This window comes from Eschrichtius robustus, chromosome 18, assembly GCF_028021215.1.
Source record: "Eschrichtius robustus isolate mEscRob2 chromosome 18, mEscRob2.pri, whole genome shotgun sequence".
NCBI classification, from domain to species: domain Eukaryota; kingdom Metazoa; phylum Chordata; class Mammalia; order Artiodactyla; family Eschrichtiidae; genus Eschrichtius; species Eschrichtius robustus.
Window position 1 is genome coordinate 67,764,090 of NC_090841.1, and position 19,950 is coordinate 67,784,039.

At 34.4% G+C, this 19,950-nt stretch overlaps 1 protein-coding gene across 2 annotated transcripts in view; it reads right to left on the reverse strand.

Annotated features, from left to right (window-relative positions):
* Positions 1-19,950, reverse strand: part of UGGT2 (UDP-glucose glycoprotein glucosyltransferase 2) — a 169,068-nt gene that overhangs the window by 124,000 nt on the left and 25,118 nt on the right. For both annotated transcript variants that reach the window (XM_068526718.1, XM_068526719.1), the window contains exons 5-9: positions 17,524-17,698; positions 11,572-11,668; positions 8,903-8,975; positions 6,632-6,732; positions 249-348 (exon numbers count right to left, since the gene is read on the reverse strand). In XM_068526718.1, the coding sequence (XP_068382819.1) occupies positions 249-348; positions 6,632-6,732; positions 8,903-8,975; positions 11,572-11,668; positions 17,524-17,698 (546 nt within the window). The remainder of the gene's footprint in view (positions 1-248; positions 349-6,631; positions 6,733-8,902; positions 8,976-11,571; positions 11,669-17,523; positions 17,699-19,950) is intronic.

Sequence of the window (19,950 nt, forward strand, 5' to 3'; positions counted from 1 at the left end):
TCCTTTCCATTTGCCTCTAATTCAAGAGTTCTATTTTGTAGTATGTATACATATGCATGCACAAGCCAATATTTTGCTCTAGTTAAAAAAAACCCAATATACATAATGAAAAGAGACCCTGATCTCATAAACACTGTATATAACAGAATTAACTGATATCATTATGTTAAATGAAATCAGCTATTTTCATAAAATGTATTTAATGGAAAGAGTTCTGACTATAATCAAATCAATAAGCTTTAATATACCTGGCTTTTATGGGGAAGTTCTGCGAAATGTCCTTCATTAATTTTATGGCATCATAAACTGGAGTGGACATTATTTGAGAAGCTGCTTGAAAACTAAGATCTGGAAGGAAAAAAATATCATTAAGGAATCTAGCATAATGTTAGACCTTAACAGACATTTCCATGTAATTTAAATAACGCTTCTTGCCATATATTCATATATAGACACATTAACAAACACTCATATTTGGCATTATTCAAAAGTTTTAAATGAAATGGAAAGCTATCACTTACATCCAATAAGGTAAGTTTTACACTTTTATGAATAATTGTCATTTAATACCTATTTTTTGTTTTCCACAAATTACAGTGTAACTTCAAAAGGAGATATGAAAAGAAATGCTGATGCAAAGCTATCTTTTCTTAGGTTAAGTGAAACTGGCAACAAAAAGCTTTGACAAAAAGAAATAAGAGGAAGGAAAAAAAAGCTTTGAAGAGCCAATTCTGAAAAGAACTTTAAGACCTAATGTGTTCATTAACTCAGTAAATATGAAACATTCGCTTTCTTTTTCAACATTTTTTTACCTTTATACAACAATAAAAATAAAATCCTAAACTTGGTATGATTTTACCTGAAATGATAGTTCTCTGGAAAGAAAAGTGCGTGTGGCTTACTGTGATCACTCTCAAGTATGATAGAAGCAGTAATCTGCCTCTCATTGCTTTGTCAAGAGTCAGAAATGATTTTAAAACTGAATTCTTTCATTACCTAATAGTGAAGCATTTTGTTTCTCTATAACATCTCACCAGAATTGGAATCCTAGCTTGTCAAATACTAGCAAAATGACCAGTTTATCATAGCGAGACTAGTTTTGTTTCTACCTTTTCAGTGTACAGTGGCGAATCCAGCTGGAGTCAAAGCCTAGAAAAGATGTTGCCAGGGCAGCCTCCCATGGACTGGTAAAGTCTAGTAGACCAAGGTTCAAACTCCAGCTCTATATCACTTACTAGCTGAATAACTCTAAATAGAATTTCCTTAACCTACCTAAGAATGTTTCCACTCCCCACCACTAGTGGGGCTATCAGTGCTCACTAAAATCTCCTAATTGCAAACACAATGGACTCTTTTCAGTCCTTATCTTACCAGGATCCTTCTGCCATAGGATCACTTCCTGACAAGAAAAAGTAAAACTTTCTATTCAATAAATGGTGCTGGAAAAACTGGATGTCCACATGCAAAAGAATAAAACTGGACCCCTATTTTACACTATACACAAAAATCAACTCAAAATACATTAAAGACTTGAACTTATGACCTGAAACCATAAAACTCCTAGAAGAAAACACAGGGGGGTAAGTTCCTTAGCACTGGTCATGGCAGCGATTTTTTGGATTTGACATCAAAAACAAAGACAACAAAAGGAAAAATAAACAAGTGGGACTATATCATACTAAAAAGTTTCTGCACAGCAAGGAAATCATCAGCAAAATGAAAAGGCAACCTATGTAATGGGGGAAAATATTTGCAAATCATTATATCTGATAAGGGGTTACTATCCAAAATATACAAGTAACTCATATAAACTGCTACAGCCACTATTGAAAACATTACGGAGATTCCTCAAGAAATTAAATAGAACTACCATATGATCCAGCAATCCCACTTCTGGGTATATATCCAAAGAAAATGAAATCAATATATTGAGAGATACCCGCACTCTCATGTTCACTGAAGCGTTAGTCACAATAGCCAAGGTATGTAAACCACCTAAATCTCCGTGGACAAATGAATGGATAAAGAAACTGTGGTGTATATAAACACAATGGAATATATTCAGCCTTAAAAAAGAAGGAAATCCTGCCATTTGCAACAATGTGGATGGATTGTGCGGGCATTAGACTAAGTAAAATAAGCCAGACAAGAAAAAAAAAAAAACAGCATCACTTATACATGGAATCTAAAAAAAGTCAAACTCATAGAAACAGAGAGTAGAAAAGTAGCTGCCAGAGGCTGAGGGTGGGAGAGACAGGGAAAGGCTAGTAAAAGGGTACAAACTTTCAGCTCTAAGACTGAATAAAATCGGAGGATTTAACGTGTAACATGGTGACTATAGTTGATAACATTGTATTATATAATTGAAATGTACTAAAAGAGTAGAACTTAAATGTTCTAACCTCAAAAAAAGTACCTGATACATAAGTAGGTGCTCAATATTGATGAATGAATGGGTGAATGAACAGTAAACTTACAAATAAGATCCTTTGTGTCTTCTTATTCTATTGCTATTAAAGGCAATTTTAAGCAACATAATTTTTAACTGGTGTGTATATATTTATGCTTTTTTAGATGAGAAAACTTAAAGTCATTACTTATATGATTGATATAACAACTCATAAAAGAGTATTTCTTGTTTTGTTTAGTTTTGTGCATGTATCTTTTTAAATTGAAGTAGAGTTGATTTACAATGTTGTGCCCATCTCTGCTGTACAGCAAAGTGACTCAGGTATCCACATAGGTACATCCTTTTTTTGGTATTCTTCTCCATTACGGTTTATCACAGTATAGTGAATATAGTTCCCTGTGCCATACAGTAGGACCTTGTTGCTTATCCATTCTAAATGTAATAGTTTGCATCTACCAACCCCAAACTCCCATTCCATCTCTCTTCCCTCACCCTTGGCAACCACAAGTCTGATCTCTGTCTGTGAGTCTGCTTTTATTTTATAGATAAGTTCATTTGTGCCATAATTTAGATTCCACATACAAGTGATATCACTTGGTATTTGTCTTTCTCTTTCTGACTGACTTAGTATGATAATCTCCAGTTGCATCCATGTTGCTGCAAATGGCATCATTTCATTCTTTTTTATGGCTGAGTAGTATTCCATTGTATATCTGTACCGCATCTTCTTTATCCATTCATCTGTCAATAGACATTTAGGTTGTTTCCATGTTTTGGCTATTGTGAATAGTGCTGCTATGAACACAGGGGTGCATGTATCTTTTCGAATTATAGTCTTGTCCGGGTATATGCCCAGGAGTGGGATTGCTGGATCATATGGCAATTCTATTTTTAGGTTTCTGAGTAACCTCCATACTGTTTTCCATACTGTCTGCACCAACTTACATTCCCACCAACAGTGTAGGAGGGTTCCCCTTTTCTCCACACCCTCTCCAGCATTTGTTACTTTTAGACTTTTTAATGATGGCCATTCTGACCAGTGTGAGGTGGTACCTCACTGTAGTTTTGATTTGCATTTCAAAAGAGTATTTCTTTTGAGGACAGTATATGATGAAAGATCTTGCCTGACAGCATTTGGCTACATGATGTTATACTTAAAAACAGTACGACATAGAGGTAAAGAAAGAATTTAGGCTCTAAAATGAGAGAGACCTGCTGACTTTAGGTATCCCTGACTTGTGCTTTATGAGATTGGTGACCTCGGACTAATTATTTTGTATGTTTCTCAGTTTCCTCATCTGGAAAAGCAGGATATCTATCAATACCCCATGAGTTTTAAAAAAAAAATTAATTAGGATGATGCATATAAAGAGCCTAATACTGTGCCAGACAAATAGTATTAGCTAATATTTTTATCACCGCCAATCACCATCATCATCACGACCATGGACAACTATATTTTACGCAGTTCTGACAGCACAACTAGTCTTTTAAAACTTTTTACAACGTGAATGGAATTTTTTTTCACATATGCTGTTCAAAAGCCCCTGAAAATTCACTCATGAAATCAGAGAAACTGTAAATAACAAGTAAATGAATATAATATTAGCATAGTCTATTAACATCTTTTGCTTTTTCCTAAACTATTCCATACCTAGATGACTCATAAATTATTTAAGTCCTTCACTTTGCCTCTGAAATCCAGATTCCCATATTTAACTGTCTTCCTGGTTTTACCACTTGGATACTTCAAAAGCAGCACGTTCAATAACAGATTTGTGATATTCCCACCCATCTTTGCCCAAATCTGGTCCTCTTTAGTCTTCTCTTTCCAGAAAATCCACCACTGTCCATCCAGCTGGGTAAACCATGAATCCAGCAGTTGTTCCTGATATCTCCTCTCCCTCACACTCCATTTCCAACCCCTTGAAAGGATCTCTCATAGTCTCCCTAAATAACCCACCCTCAAATTTACTCTAGCCCTTCCTCAGATCTCAATTCAATCACCACTTCTTGAGGAACCCTCCCCTTTCTGTTACCCCTTCCCTGCCCCCATCGCACCAGTCAGATCTTCCTGGCATATGCCCTTCTTCATCTTACGTCCCTTCACTTTGCAGCAATTACAATGCTAATTTTTACATTGGTTTTTAAAGTTGTTTATGTTTGTCCAAGATCCTTTGAATAAACGTGGTGTCTGCTTTAACTCTTATTTTATCTTCAGAATACAGCACTTTTTCAAAGTGTCAGTTGGAACCCATTAGTTAGTAGTGAAATCACATTAGTGGATAATGTGAAGTTTTTTTTTCTCAAATGAAATAGGGTAGAGTAAAGAAAGTCTTGGGCTTCCCTAGTGGCGCAGTGGTTAAGAATCCACCTGCCAATTCAGAAGACAAGGGTTCGAGCCCTGGTCCGGGAAGATCCCACGTGCCGCGGACCAACTAAGCCCGTGTGCCCTAGAGCCCGCGCTCTGCAACAAGAGAAGCCACTGCAATGAGAAGCCCGCGCACCACAGCGAAGAGTAGCCCCCTCTCGCCGCAACTAGAGAAAGCTCGTGTGCAAGACCTAATGCAGCCAGAAATAAATAAATTTATTTTTTTAAAAGTCTTATAGAATTAATAAAATGTGGTAAACATATCTATGTTGAAGCTTTTTTTTTAAAGTTTTAAGCATATCTATGTATTCACACATTATACACTTGTGTATGGGTCTTCATGTAAAATATACTTCCTACTCCAGGTCTCAGCCAAAAATTATAAAACCATGGTTGTAGGGACATGACTGACTCCTAGTAGAAATCCAATAAACACCTGTTAAATCAATCAAAAAACGAAAAGGTCCTGATCACTTACTCTCTCCTGAATCTACTTCCTTGGCTTCTGCAACATGCTCTTCTAGCTCTCATCATTCCACCGTGTCCACTTTCCCCACACGGACGAGCACGCGGTCACTCCCTTGGGCACTGATTTGGGCACCTTACACTTTCAGTTAGTGTCCCCCACCTTTAAAAAACCTCTATGCTAATATTTTCAACTTTTAAATCCTCTCCTTTTAGTATAAGGACTTTATATTCACCCCACCACTGGACCTGGTCATCTGGATATGTCACCATCACTTTAAGTCTATCTTTTTTAATACCAGTCTCATTATTTCTGGGCCCCGTATTCAACCCCCAAACCCACTTACATGTTTTATATTCTCTCTACTCAGGCTCCAAGCTGGAAATTTTAAATTCATCTTTGACTCTTTTCATCTCCTAAATATTTGCTAAATCTGGCCTTCCTCTCTATGCCTTTTACCACAGTCATCGTTCTATCTCTCGCTACACTAATTCAATGATGTCTTAACTAGATTTCCTGTTTCTAGTCCATTCAAATATACCTTCCACAGACATCAGTGAGGTTAATTACAAGCAAGCTAACTTTGCATGTTCTCTGTTTACCAGCCTTCAGAAGCACCCTATCACTTACAATTTTCTAAATTATGGGTCTCTGAAATTGACTGTGCTGACAGTTAAAAAGCTCTAAAAATATACTAAACCCCACTGAATTGTACTCTTTAAATGGGTGAACTGTATATCAAGTATATTTCAGTAAGTTGTTATATTAAAAAAAAGTTGATGAGAGATGTGATAAAAGTTATAGATTCCACAGAAAAGTGACATATTCCCATGACCCACTAAACATTACAAATAATAAAAAAGAAAATTACAAACTGAAAAGGAATTTTGGTTCATTCTCAAAATTTGGTTCAGTCTCAAAATATCTGCTTATAGGATGTCAGTACGGGAGCTATTCTAAGTTCGCAATGAAACATGCGATGGTCTGTTAAGATCAAAATTTTAAAGAGAAGAAAACTAAGATTTAGTTCTGATTTCTCCTGACTTACTAATCAGGATTTCTAATCAATGCTACAGATTCTCTGAAATGTGATTTAATACCCGAGATGAATCTTTTAACTCATGTACACTTTAAAAATGATTAGATGGTATCAAATAACTGTACTTTATATAATTTTAAATCTTATAAACATAAAAATATGGTTTGCTTGATGCATAACCTTTTAATTAAATTTGTATTTCCACAAAAGTAATGTATATTAGTCACATCATTAGTAATTATTATTGCCTATGAAATAATTTATATCATGTTATATAAAAGCCTATTTAACAAAACAGAGATAAGTTACCAATATGCTATGTTAATGTGGACTGAAATACTATACCTTGTAGTTCCCAGACTTTCAAAGGCATCATTTCTTTATTACTCTCAATCAGGTATTTTTGGAATGTTGTCAGATTATCTCTAAGATCTGAATATCTTTCTCTGTATTAGAATATTAAGTAATGTTAATTATCATCACCTACTACAAATTACTACTATACAAGCAGTATATTTTTGAAATTAACTTTTCCAAATTTTAGACACAAACTAACTGTTCACCAAGATAATAATAAATAGTGATGCAGCTATATCCACAGAACTTAAAAAAAAATGAGGGAGATATGCATGTCTACTTTTTTCAATGTATAAAACAAAACAAAAGAAAACAAAATCTGGAAGGATGTACTCTCATTTGTTAACATTACCTGTAAGGGATCCAAGTGTGAGGGCAGAATTATTAGTTTTTATGTTATACACTTTTTATTTAACATTTTATAAATTACAAGTCATGCTTTTATAATTAAAAATGAAAACTATTTTATAAGGAAAGACAATAATGCTTCCTATACAATTTTAGAGTTTACTCTATTTCTGAAAAGTTCCATCTTTGAAACTTTTAAAAAACTTAAATAAGATAATTCTGTCTAATTAAACATATCTAGGTATTTTTTAGAGAGTGCCAAATAATAATGTAGCATGATATTTTACTATACATATAATAAAAACTATAATCTTTTTTCTTCCATCTCTCATGAAATCAAAACACAATACCATTTCATATTATTAGACAGAATTGTTTTAAAAAAACTTTATGTAGCTATCAGCACAATTTATAAACAAATACATATTTTCAACAGTAAAGAGAAATAAATATTTTAAAAAGTGAGATAAAAAATAAATATACAGAAATAGATTAATCTTATAGTTAACAATAATAAATGTACTACATTTTCATATCTTGCAATTTTATTACAATGTGGGACCACATTTTGAAAATGAATCAAGTCTGCTCTTACAGTGAGAAAGCAATAGAACTTCTTTGAAAAGAAGTTCACTATGAATTAAATTAACCACTCCTTTCTCAATATTTTAAGTTACAGAGTAATACTAAGTTTATAAGAGCTGTTATATTGTTTTTCATGTTTAATCATAAGCTTAACGATAATTTTCACGGCTAAAATTATTTATGTAATTCAGGCAAAAACACATTATTCAAACAATACCTCAAAGCAGAAGGTTTTTGCCTAAATCAATTGATTGTGTAAAAACTAACTTTGAGTATTTCCTCTCTAAAAAAACTAATATCCCAAGGTTCCAAAGGCTTTCTGGAAGACATGCAATTTATTCCCATAAATAGTTACGTTTAAAAAAAACCAGAACGATGGATTCTAAGATGCGAGACACAGCTGGAAATGGAATAAAAATGTTATCTACTAAATAAAAATCTTACTTAAAATAAATCCATTTTACAAGATGCATTAACTTTTTAAGGCCACTAGTATACAACTTGTCCAGTAAACCGTAGAAATACAACTCAGTCATCTGTATGAAGGAGCATAGTGTCCAAAAATGTTCCCCTCGCTCTGTACAGTTATCTACTCACCAGGAGAACGGACCTAAGTGTCCTTTATAAATATCTGTAATACTAAATAAGAACTAAAGATATTAATAAAAATGGTTCTTTATTTTTAATTACTGTTGTCTTTATAATAGAATCATAAACTTTCCCTTCTTGTAAATCAGAGAAACCACACATAAGATGACAACAAACCCCATCCATTAACATTCAGAGAGCACTCACCATCCTATTCCTTGTCTTCAATCAGTGATGCAGGAAAAAAAAAAAAGGGCGCAGAACTTCAATTGTTTGAAAGGTTACTTATATGTGTATATGAAATTAAGACCAGAAGTTAAAAGGTATTTAATATGGCAATATATGGCACAGAAATTTAGGGAAATAAATATTTTCTCTTCTTTTGAGACATGAAATTTTAAATTTTTTTCATGCTAAAAATCCAATATATTAACTATGATTTTTGTAACCCATTAGATCTGTAAAAGATTCCATAAATTTTTGTTTTAGTTTTTAGCCAGAGATAACTCTGATCACTTTCAATTCCAGTATCTCTAACCATACTCATTATCCTGTGGAATTAGCGATTATTTTTCGATTTTGTGCTTTTCTGCATTAACCATGTGTTACTTTTGTAATAAAAACAATAGTATGTATATTTTAAAAATGTGAAACATATGCCAACCCAGCATATTGAATCAATTTCTTTAAAAACAAACTTAAGAGTATAGTAATAGTTTCATTTCAATTCAGACTTACTTTAATTTCCCAAAGAGAAATCCTTGAACTTCATTTGTTTCAGTAATATCTTCTACAGTAGTATTAGTCGCAGCTATATTTTGGAAACAAAGACAAAATAAAATGAAAATATTTCAGACTGCAAAAGGAATATGTAATAAAAAATTAGAAGAACTCAAAATAAAATCAAATTCCATTTGTTTTACCTTGTTTTTCTTTCATGGATCCGCTCAATGAGACATGAGTGTGCTCTCTCTTTTTAAACAAGCTTGATTATTAAATATTTAAAAACCATCATAAATGCTCTATAGATCATTTCGTAGTCAAGTTCTATTTCATACCAGAATGATAAACCAAGGAGTCTGCAACAAACCCTGGACTTAGCTCTTAAGCCAGCAAGGAATCCAAACCCTAACAGATACAGGAGTTCTCACATTACTTCTGACACCTTTAGACATAATCAAGAAATCTTTAGAAAGACACCAAAACTCATGGCCTCAAAGAATAAGGATATATTTTATGTCCATTTCTCTTCCCCTCTCCTTTACTTACCAATAATTATAGCATACAGTGTGGTAAGTGCTATGTGTGAGGGCACTCTGGGATTCTAAGAATCTGTGACTGTAAGCAGTATGGGCTACGCTCCATCAGAGCTCGTCAAGCACCCTTCTCCCGTCTTACTCGTCTGAGAGTCTGGACCTCTAGGACCGCAACTAAAAACACTGGGTGCTTTGATCCAGTCTTTGTTTCCCTCCCTTTCATTCATTCATCAGGCAAATATTTATCGACTGCCTTCTATGACACCCGATGCCTGCCAGACAGACACCAGGAAGAGAGACGCAAAAGACACAAACCTCAGCTGGTGGAAAAGGAGACAAATAGACAATTTTAACAGACTGTTTAAAACTTTTCCAAAAGAAAGCACAAACTATGTGGAATATAGAAAAGGGAAAAACTTCCTCTGACAGAGCAGGAAGATGGGCAGCCATCTCAGAGGTACTGACTGATATACATGATTCTTAAAAGATGAATAGGCCTTAGATGAATAAAAGAGGTGGGAGAAAGGAGGAAGGTTTCAGGCAGAAGGAACAGCATATGCTAAGGGACGAGAGTGCTCTACAGAGGTCACGAAGGCTGGGCGTGGAGCCACACACGGAGGCATCCGGGGAACAGAGAATTATCTTGTAGAGTAGTTTAGCGTTACAGGACCACAGTGCACAAATGAGAGGGCTGAGGGACGGTGATTAGGCAGAAAGAGGCCAGACGTGAAAAGCTTCCTCTGTTATGCTGTATAGTACTTGAATTTATGAGGAGGTTACAGGGAACCAGGCCGGGACTTTAATTGGTGGAATCATAAAGTCAGATTTTCATCATAAGAAGTGCAGTCAGAAAGCACTGTGGAGGACAGATGGATTATTCTATTTGGGGGATGAGGGGACTAGGGGTACTGAAGAGAAGGTCAGTTAGAAGCCTGATACCCATATACAGAGGGAAAAAAAGAAGTGAACTAAAGGAGTGGCAACTAGAATGGAGAGAAAATATATTCCGAATGTACGACAAAATTTAATGTGCAATTTGTAATATAGAAATACATGTGATCACATGACTTTTAAAAAAAATTCTACAAGCCCAAGGATGGCTAGAAAATGCCTTATGTTACTATCATGACTGTTAAACAAGATACTAAATTATAAAGCATTGTAGAGCTATATACAAGCTATATGGAAATATATAAAATCTGGGCATTATTATTTCTACTATACTTTTTCAGTAACTCTTTAACCAGCAGGATTTTCAATCACAATAATACAGATGTTGATTTGTAGCACATTGAATAGGAGGGCTAGAGCTAAGCTGTGATCAGGGTAGGGCTGCCAGGACCAGATCTTGAATAGAAAAACAAAATTGTAGCAGAAGCAACATCTGAGACCATATAAAAGAATGAATTAGAAACTCTTAACCAAGAATCAGGTACAAATATATTTCCAATGAGCCAGGTAACAAAAGATTTCCATAAGAATCTGAAAAGTTCTTTAGTGTTTTTAGGTCTCCAGAATCCTTCATCTAGAGCATGCATTCAGTACACAGAACACAGACACTGGACTGGTAGATCACAAATCTAATCAATCTACTTCATCTAACCAATCAATTCACAGCCCTCTCCATCCCACTTCAAAACAAAAACAAAAACACAAGACCATCATCCTAACTTCATTATATATAAATACTTCAGACCAAGACTTGTAAGGCAGTGCTACCAGTGAGTTTTAGGTTTACTGAGATACTGATCCCCTTAGACACCCCCCCCGACCCTTGCTCCCAGGGGGTGACTGGGCACATCATGGGCCGGTCTGAGCTCCTGGGTCAGTCACCTCTAGCCATAAGCAGCCTCATCTATTGCTTCTACGTACCCTACATATATTATCAATTTTTATATGTTGTGGAAAATGGTTGGGAAGCCATTGAGTAAAAGCAAATATGCTACTTCCACTTTTTGAAGTTTTTGAGAGCATAATAATATGAAATGTATTTCTTTTAGTTTAAAGTTAAATTCCAACTAAGGAGGAACATGTCTACCCTGTCTCCAGCCTCAAATTAACGTGTGTAGGATTACAGTCATTTTCTTTTTTCAACTGAAGTGTGTAAGCCTCCAAATTTTCATTCCACTCGAATACAGAGAATAAACTTACTTTTGACTTGGGTATCATCCAATGCTTTGTATTCTGTACTCTTAATCGCTAGCTCCACACCATAGCCAGATAAGTACATTTTCTGTGAGGCTGGTTTCTGTTCAAACACATTTATTTAAAAAAAAAAAAAGAGAAAGAGAAAATATTTAGTTAAACATCTGCTTTTGAATTCAGAATGACTGTGTATTAGGACATTAGGGTAAATTACTAATATTGAAGTAATCACTGTGAAATAGTGTTATTTGGGGGATATTTATAGTCTCTCTAGACAGTCTATCAAGGAACTAGAATTTGGTTGATGACCACTTCTTCACTTCCTAAAATCCTTGTCACGACTCTGATGTTTTAATTACTTTTTTACAATGAAAGAAAATCTGATCTTTTTCTGTTATACCATGGTAACTTTGCCATCTTTCCCATGAATTAATTAACAGAGGATCACATACAATCGAGTTTCAACAAAACTGTACTCTTTTGGGGGAACTACACAAGATTTGCGAAACCAGTAAATGTTATTCATTTGCTAGTTGTCCGGATGTAGGACATCCAGCGTGTCCCCAAAAGCAAATACTAGAAAGTAGAGGCAAAGGAAACAAAAAAGCTCAGGGGGGGCCGGGCCGCCCCTCCCACGGCGCGACCGCTCTCCCACCCCGGCTCCGCCTCCAACCGGGTGGGTCGGGGCGGGGCGGACTGTCCCCAGTGCTCCCCGGGCGGGTCGCGCAGAAAAAAACAAAACAAACAAACAAGAAAAGCTCAGTGCCTTGAACAACCTATTTAAGTCTTTCTTCGTGTTTCTCAATGATTAAAATATACCAAATGCCACAAATTAATACCTATTCTTGCAGTGAGAGGTAACAATTTGCCTAAAACTGAGTTGTCTTAAGTATTTATGATCAGCATTTGGTACCTTTTCTTTCACCTTTCCAAAAGTGCAAATATAAAACGTACTTCTAGAGACTACTCTGTGAAGGAAGAGAAGTCATCACATTTTTTCAAAAAAGTAAGCATATCTATACACTACCAAACGTAAAATAGATAGCCAGTGGGAAGCAACCGCATAGCACAGGGAGGTCAGCTCTGTGCTTTGTGACCACCTAGAGGGGTGGGATAGGGAGGGTGGGAGGGAGGGAGATGCAAGAGGGAAGAGATATGGGAACATATGTATATGTATAACTGATTCACTTTGTTATAAAGCAGAAACTAACACACCATTGTAAAGCAGTTATACTCCAATAAAGATGTTAAAAAAAAAAAAAAAAGTAAGCAACCTGGATGAATATATGTAATATTTTAGAAGATGTCTAAGGTTCTTTCTAGCTTCTAGACTGAAATTCTTATCAGTTGTGCTACGATCATTACCATTTGGCATATCCTTTCATGGGTTAGAAAACGCATTTAACCTAGCACTCAGCAAACTCCTGTGAAGATGTTATGTGTCTTTGCTTAACTAACGTTTGCATGAGGGCAGTTTTGCAATTATAAACATGACAGAGGAAGAGGCAGAGGACAAACAGAAAGAAAACCTTAATAGTGTACTACAGTTTTTAGTTTCTTCTTTCCTCCCTAAACTTCTCCCTCAGCCTTCAAAATTAGTATACGACCACAGTGACTATTCCTGGACCATTCTATTTCTAAATAAGATGATGTAAGAATTAGTTTCAGATATGCAGACAAGTGTTTAACATTGCTGCCCACACTAAAATTTAATTTGCTAATTTCTCAGGCACATGCTATAATGCAAGATAGCATGAGGAAACTGGGTTGTTTATAATTATAGTAATCTGACAAAGTTGAAAATCTTTTAAAGAGTTTTCAATTTCATCCAGCTCAATTGAAAAATATATTTTGACTATCCACTCAAAAGACAATCAGTTGGTGGCTAGGCAAACTGAACCTCTAAGTCCACATATCTTGTTATAGTTCATAAAAGAAATGCAATTTCACATAACCAATTTCCATGATCAGTTCTGGAATGTTACCAGCTCCTCAGTAATAAAGATAAATGTTTATTAATTTCATATTTACTTTCTCCTTTTGAAATGTACTGATATAAAATTTGAATTGTAGTTTAATAATTTTGGATTTGCAAACCAAAAATGCTCATAGGCTAAATCAACTGGTGAAAAGAATCTTTCTTCATTATCCTATTTCTTCTTTCCCCACAAAAAAGCATCTGTTCAGAAGGTACCACAGGGACTTCCCTGGTGGCGCAGTGGTTAAGAATCCGCCTGCCAATGCAGGGGACACGGGTTCGAGCCCTGGTCTGGGAAGATCCCACATACTGCGGAGCAACAAAGCCCATGCACCACAACTACTGAGCCTGCACTCTAGAGCCCGCGAGCCACAACTACTGAGCCCGCGTGCCACAACTACTGAAGCCTGCAGGCCTAAAGGCTGCGCTCCACAACAAGAGAAGCCACCGCAATGAGAAGCCCGCGCAACAGCAATGAAAACCCAACGCAACTAAAAAAAATAATAATAAATAATTTTTTTAAAAAGTAGCACAAGTAAGTCTATTTTTATTACGATTACATGCTGACTAGATTTACAGTATAACTATTTTGGAGTACAATATGTCATTAATTAAATAGAAGGCCATAATTTGATGCTACCAAGTACCCAGATAGCTGGTGAATATGCTTTCACAGAAGTATATTTAATGGTCACATTCTCTAAATAATAGCTTGGGACATTGATTCCCAATAGATGACCATACCACCCGGGTGCGGGGTGCATATTAAAATCACTTAGGGGACTTTTTTAAAAAAGATAAACATATACTTGGATCTCCCATTCCTTTTCTGATAATTGACATATAACATTGTATTAGTTTAAAGTGTGCAACATCATGATTTGATATCAATTCAAATCAAACCCTTGAACAGCATGGGTTTGAACTGCATAAACTGCACTGGTCCACTTACACATGGATTTTTTTCAATAGTAAATACTACACTATTGCATAATCCATGGCTGGTTGAATCTGCAGATGCTGAACCATGGATACAGAGGAATGGCGTATACACGGAGGGCCAGCTATAAGCTATACAAAGATTTGTGAATGCGCAGAGTGTTGGAGCTCTTAACTTCCAAGTCGTTCAAGGGTCAATTGTATTATGAAATGATTACCACAGTAAATTTAGTTATTGTCCATACCTCGCATAGCTACAGTTTTCTTTTTCTTGTAACGAGAACTTTGAGATCCACTCTCTTAGCAACTTTCAAATATTCAATATAGTACTGTTAAGTATAGTCATCATGCTGTACGTTACATCCCCAGAACTTGTTTATCTTATATCTGGAAATTTGTACCTTTTGACCACCTTCACCCATCAACCCTCCCCGCCCCTCAATTTCAGAAACCACTGATCAGTTCTCTGTTTCTATGCATTTGGTTTTTTTCACATTCCATATATGAGATCATATGATATTTGTCTTTTTCTGTCTGATTTAGCATAATGCCCTCAAAGTCCTTCCATGTTGTTACAAATGGCAGGATTTCCTTCTTTTTTAAGGCCAAATAATATTTCATTGTGTGTGTGTGTATATATATATACACACACACACCACATTTATCTATTCATCCATCACTGGACACATAGGTTGCTCCTATATAAGTAATGCTGCAACGAGTATGGGGGTGCAGATAGCTTTTCAAGATGGCGATTCCATTTCCTCGAGATATATACCCAGAAGTGGAATTGCTGTATCATATTCTAGTTCTATTTTTAACTTTTTGAGGAACCTCTATACTGTTTTCCATAGCGGCTGTACCATTTTACATTCCCACCAACAATGCACTAGGGTTTCTTTTTCTCCACATCCTTACCAATGCTTGTTAACTCTTGTCTTTTTGACATATAGCTATTCTAATAGGTGTGAGGTGGTATCTCACTGTGGTTTTGATTTGCATTTCCCTGACAATTAGTGAGGCTGAGCACATTTTCATATACCTGGTGGTTATTGGCATGCCTTCTTTAGAAAAATGTTTATTCAGGTCCTTTGCCATTTTTTAATTGAACTGTTTCTTTTCATTTGCTCTTCAGTTGTATGAGTTCCTCATGTATTTTGGATATTAACCCCTTATCCTATATATGATTTGCAAATATTTCCTCCAGTTCGGTAAGTTGCCTTTTCATTTTGTTGATGGTTTCCTTAGTTATGCAGAGGCTTTTTTAGTTGGATGTAGTCCCACTTGTTTATTTTTGCTTCTATTGCCTTTGCTTTTAGGGTCAAATCCAAAAACTCACTGCCATGACCAATGTCAAGAAGCTTTTTCCTTATGTTTTCTTCTAGTTTTATGGCTTCAGATTTTATGATTAAGTTATTAATCCATTTTGACTTAATTTTTTTGAGTGGTATATGATAGGGGTCCAGTTTCATTTTTTTCATGTGGCTGTCAGTTTTCCTAACCCGTTTATTGAAGAGACTATCTGTTCCCCACTGAGTATTCTTGGCTCCCTTGTTAAATATTAGTTGATCATATAGGCACAGGTTTATTTCTCGGCTCTCTGTTCTGTTCCATTGCTCTGTGTATCGTTTTATGCCAATACCATACTGTCTTTATCACTACAGCTTTGTAATATAGTTTGAAATCAGGACGTGTGATGCCTCCAGCTTTGTTCCTCTTTTTCAATATTGCTTTAAATTTTAAAGACTACAATTAAAATAATGTTATATTTGTATAGAATAGATATATTAGAACAGAATAGAGTCTAAAAACATATATGCCTGTATGAAAACTTGGCATATGATGGATTAGTATAAAGAGTTAACTGTCCAATGAATTACGTGGAGACCAAAGAATATCCATATGGAAATAAAATTATGTCTCTACCTCACAGCAAATTCAAATATATCCAGATGAATTAAAGACCAAAACACAAAGAACAGCACTTTAATTCTCACAAGAAAATATAAGAAAATGTCTTTATGGCATCTTGAAGGAAACCATTAAGGAAAAGTTGGATAAATTTGAGTACAACTGCAATTAATACTTGCACTAAATGAAATATGACATATTTTTTTTTTATTACTAGGAGACCAGAAATACACAGAAGATGTTTGCAGAGTGTAGAAGACCAATATTCAGAATATGTTTTTAAAAATCTGTAAATGGGGAAGGAAAGCCCCAAAGAATCCAATATAAAAACAGGCAAAAGATATGGATAGGCAATTAAGTATATTTGTAATGCTTTTATTACTTTAAACATTAATATTCATCATGAATATTTTGGGAAATGCAAATTAAAACACTCCATGTTCAGAATATAGAAGTAAAAAAGCAAAGTCCTTCCTCTAATGGCCATTATATTTTAATGTGTCATGGTGAGAGTTTGGTTGTGTGTGTGTGTGTGTGTGTGTGTGTAGGTGTTAAAGAAATAAAATTAGAGATAGCACAGTAATAAGTGCCACGAAGTCATTAAAACAGAATAATGTGATAGAGTGCGACTGCAATGAGAGCTCGGGAGACTGGGGGATAACACAACACGTTTGATCTGAAACTTGAATAAGAAAGTAATCAGCCTTTCAAACACATAGGTTTGAGAGCGTTCGCATACCACGCTTAGCACTTTGAACTAATACATACTATCAATATACCAAGTAAGTTAGACTTCCTCATCATAATACATTTTCATTAAAAGTAACTATATTTATGAATCCTAGCAAATATTACGCATGCTATTGTTGTACGGTTTTGTTTTTTATCCAAGTTTTAAATCTGTTCCAAATATATTATAAAGGAAAGAAATATAAACATGATACTTCCAGAAAAGACACGGAATCTCAATATATTTTTCCACATAAAATTCACATCTGATAGTTGTGTTAATTTAAAAAAATCTTTAAATAACTATTCTAGGGGAAATTATCATGTAAAATCTAGTAAAGAAATTATTATAAAATGTATTTTTTATAGCCAAAATAATCTTGGACAAAACAAACACGTACCTGAACATAATGCCGAAGAACATAAAGAATTTCCCCATTTTGAGCTTTTTCAGACAAAACTGTGTGAAATTTACGAAATGCTCTGGTACCCATTTCTGCATAGAGGATAATCACTGGTAAGTTCTCTTTGTTTGTAGGAAATTTGTGGTCTCCTTTAAACAGATAAGGTCTGGGCCTAAAATGAAAACAAAACACAAACAAGAAATGAAAGTACAGAGCATATGAGAAACATATCATGAAACTTTATAATTTCTACTTATCAAACTTAGAGGAATGTACGTATATGCATTTGTGTGTGTATCTGTGTGTATATATATATATATACACACAGACACGTACATAAAATCACAGAAAAAGAATTTAGATTTCCTGTGGTGACTTTGTGCACAGAACTTCTAAATGACAGAAAAGACAAAAAATAAATTTGGTTAGCCCAACACTGAATATTAAAAATATTTTATTTTCAATCAATGTTCGCTATCTTTAAAAATAAAATATAAATGGTAACATATTTTTCGATGAAATAAAATTTATATTTTCTTCAATTAGAAGAATATAACCTTTCATTATAGCTCACATTCCCTGAAAATGGGCTCCAAATCTTTAAAAAACAAAATAAAGGTACTACGTCATGCAAAGATTATCAGTTCTTAATATGAATAACAACTCATTAAATCCCAAAGGATAATCAAACAAACAGAGCAGTCCTATGGTCTGGCCCTACCATCATAAACAGACTTTGACATCTTATTTTCCAGGCACTATGCAAGATTCTTTACACATATTAGTAAATTCTATCTTCACAATGAAATTAATATTAGTATTAAAGATAAATGTTTTCAAATGTTGGTAATTGGAAAGGCTGCTAATGCTATTATATAAATCTTGAGGTTGAATACAAAAGAAAAAAATTAGAAGAAATGAAATAGATTTTCCAGAGACAAAGGTAAAGGCTAATATAACATTTGTTCATGAGTCTATAATGGTGAGCACCTTCTTATACCCTAAAACACATACCTTTCAAAGTCTGCTTTTTTAATTAATTCAGGAATCACATGGATATATCATAGGTAATAAAAAATTATACTACATGTATGGAGAATTACTCTGTAAGAGGGAAAACAGCTTTTAAAAATCGACTAGATTACATTTAAAAATAGAAAATTACATTTCTTGAACTGACTAAGATTATAAAGGGAAATCATACAAATTTGCATTAGTGAAAACATTAGAAATGGAGTATGAAACATAACCAGCTTTCTGAAGAAAAATTTTGAAATATGTACCAATTTTAAATGCATACACTTATTTACCTTGTGATTCTAGTTCTAGAAATTTATCTAAGATAATATCAAGATAGCAATATAAAGATATATGTACATAAAAAATATATGTACATGGACGTTCAACTAGATATTGTTTATAATAGAGAAAAAATGTAAAATACCTTATATCTATCACAAGGGGTGGGATAATTAAATGTACTTGTTCATTTAATCACAGTATCATTCATTTGATAAATATCTGAGCATCTACTATGTGTCAGGTGGAAAATACAATACTATATAAATGGGTCCTGCTCCACAATGACAAAGCATAGACCTATATTTATATTTATTTATATGCAAGACATGTAGGGATGTATAATTCAGTGGGGGAAGGTTCTAAGACATCCTTTATAGTACAATCCCATGTAGGTTTTTAAAAAAAAGAATATATCTGCATGTGAATATATGTATTTGAAAAGAAAAAAATGTACCAAACTTAACAGAATTATGGGTCATTTTCCCTTTCTACTTTGTATTTTTTCTGAAGTATTTGAATTTTTTTAATAATGACCACATATAATTTTTTTAACTTTTAACATGCAGCTTTTGTAAATCAACTATACTCCAATAAAAATTTTTTTAAAAGTAAAAATTTTTAAAAAAATGCAGCTTTCCATTTTGGACAAAAAAAGGAGGGTAACACAGATTTGAAGTGGCATTTGGAGAGCAGACCTTAACGCTACATTTCCCAGAATCTCCAATGATATTTTCAAAGACACAGAAAAAAAACGAAAACTCTTAATGAAGCTGAAAACTAATAATAACTTTATACTATAATTTGGGAGTAAAACCCAGTAATTATAAAATCTACGCCATTTAACTTAGAATCATAACTGATGTCTTCCTACTTAAAACATAATACACCTTACCACTTGAAATACAACAATGTACTAGCCAAAAAGAAAGATAGTGCAATTCTTTTTCTCTCTACTTCCTGTTCCATGGTTCAAAGTTCCATGGTCTGAATCTGCCCCAAACTTGACAGATATTACACTAAAATGTCATTTATTTATTTGGGAGAAAGTGACAGCAATCGTCACCGTCCTAAATGAGTATAACTTTCTCTCCTTCCCTGCCCCCAACAAGGAAATAAAAGGAG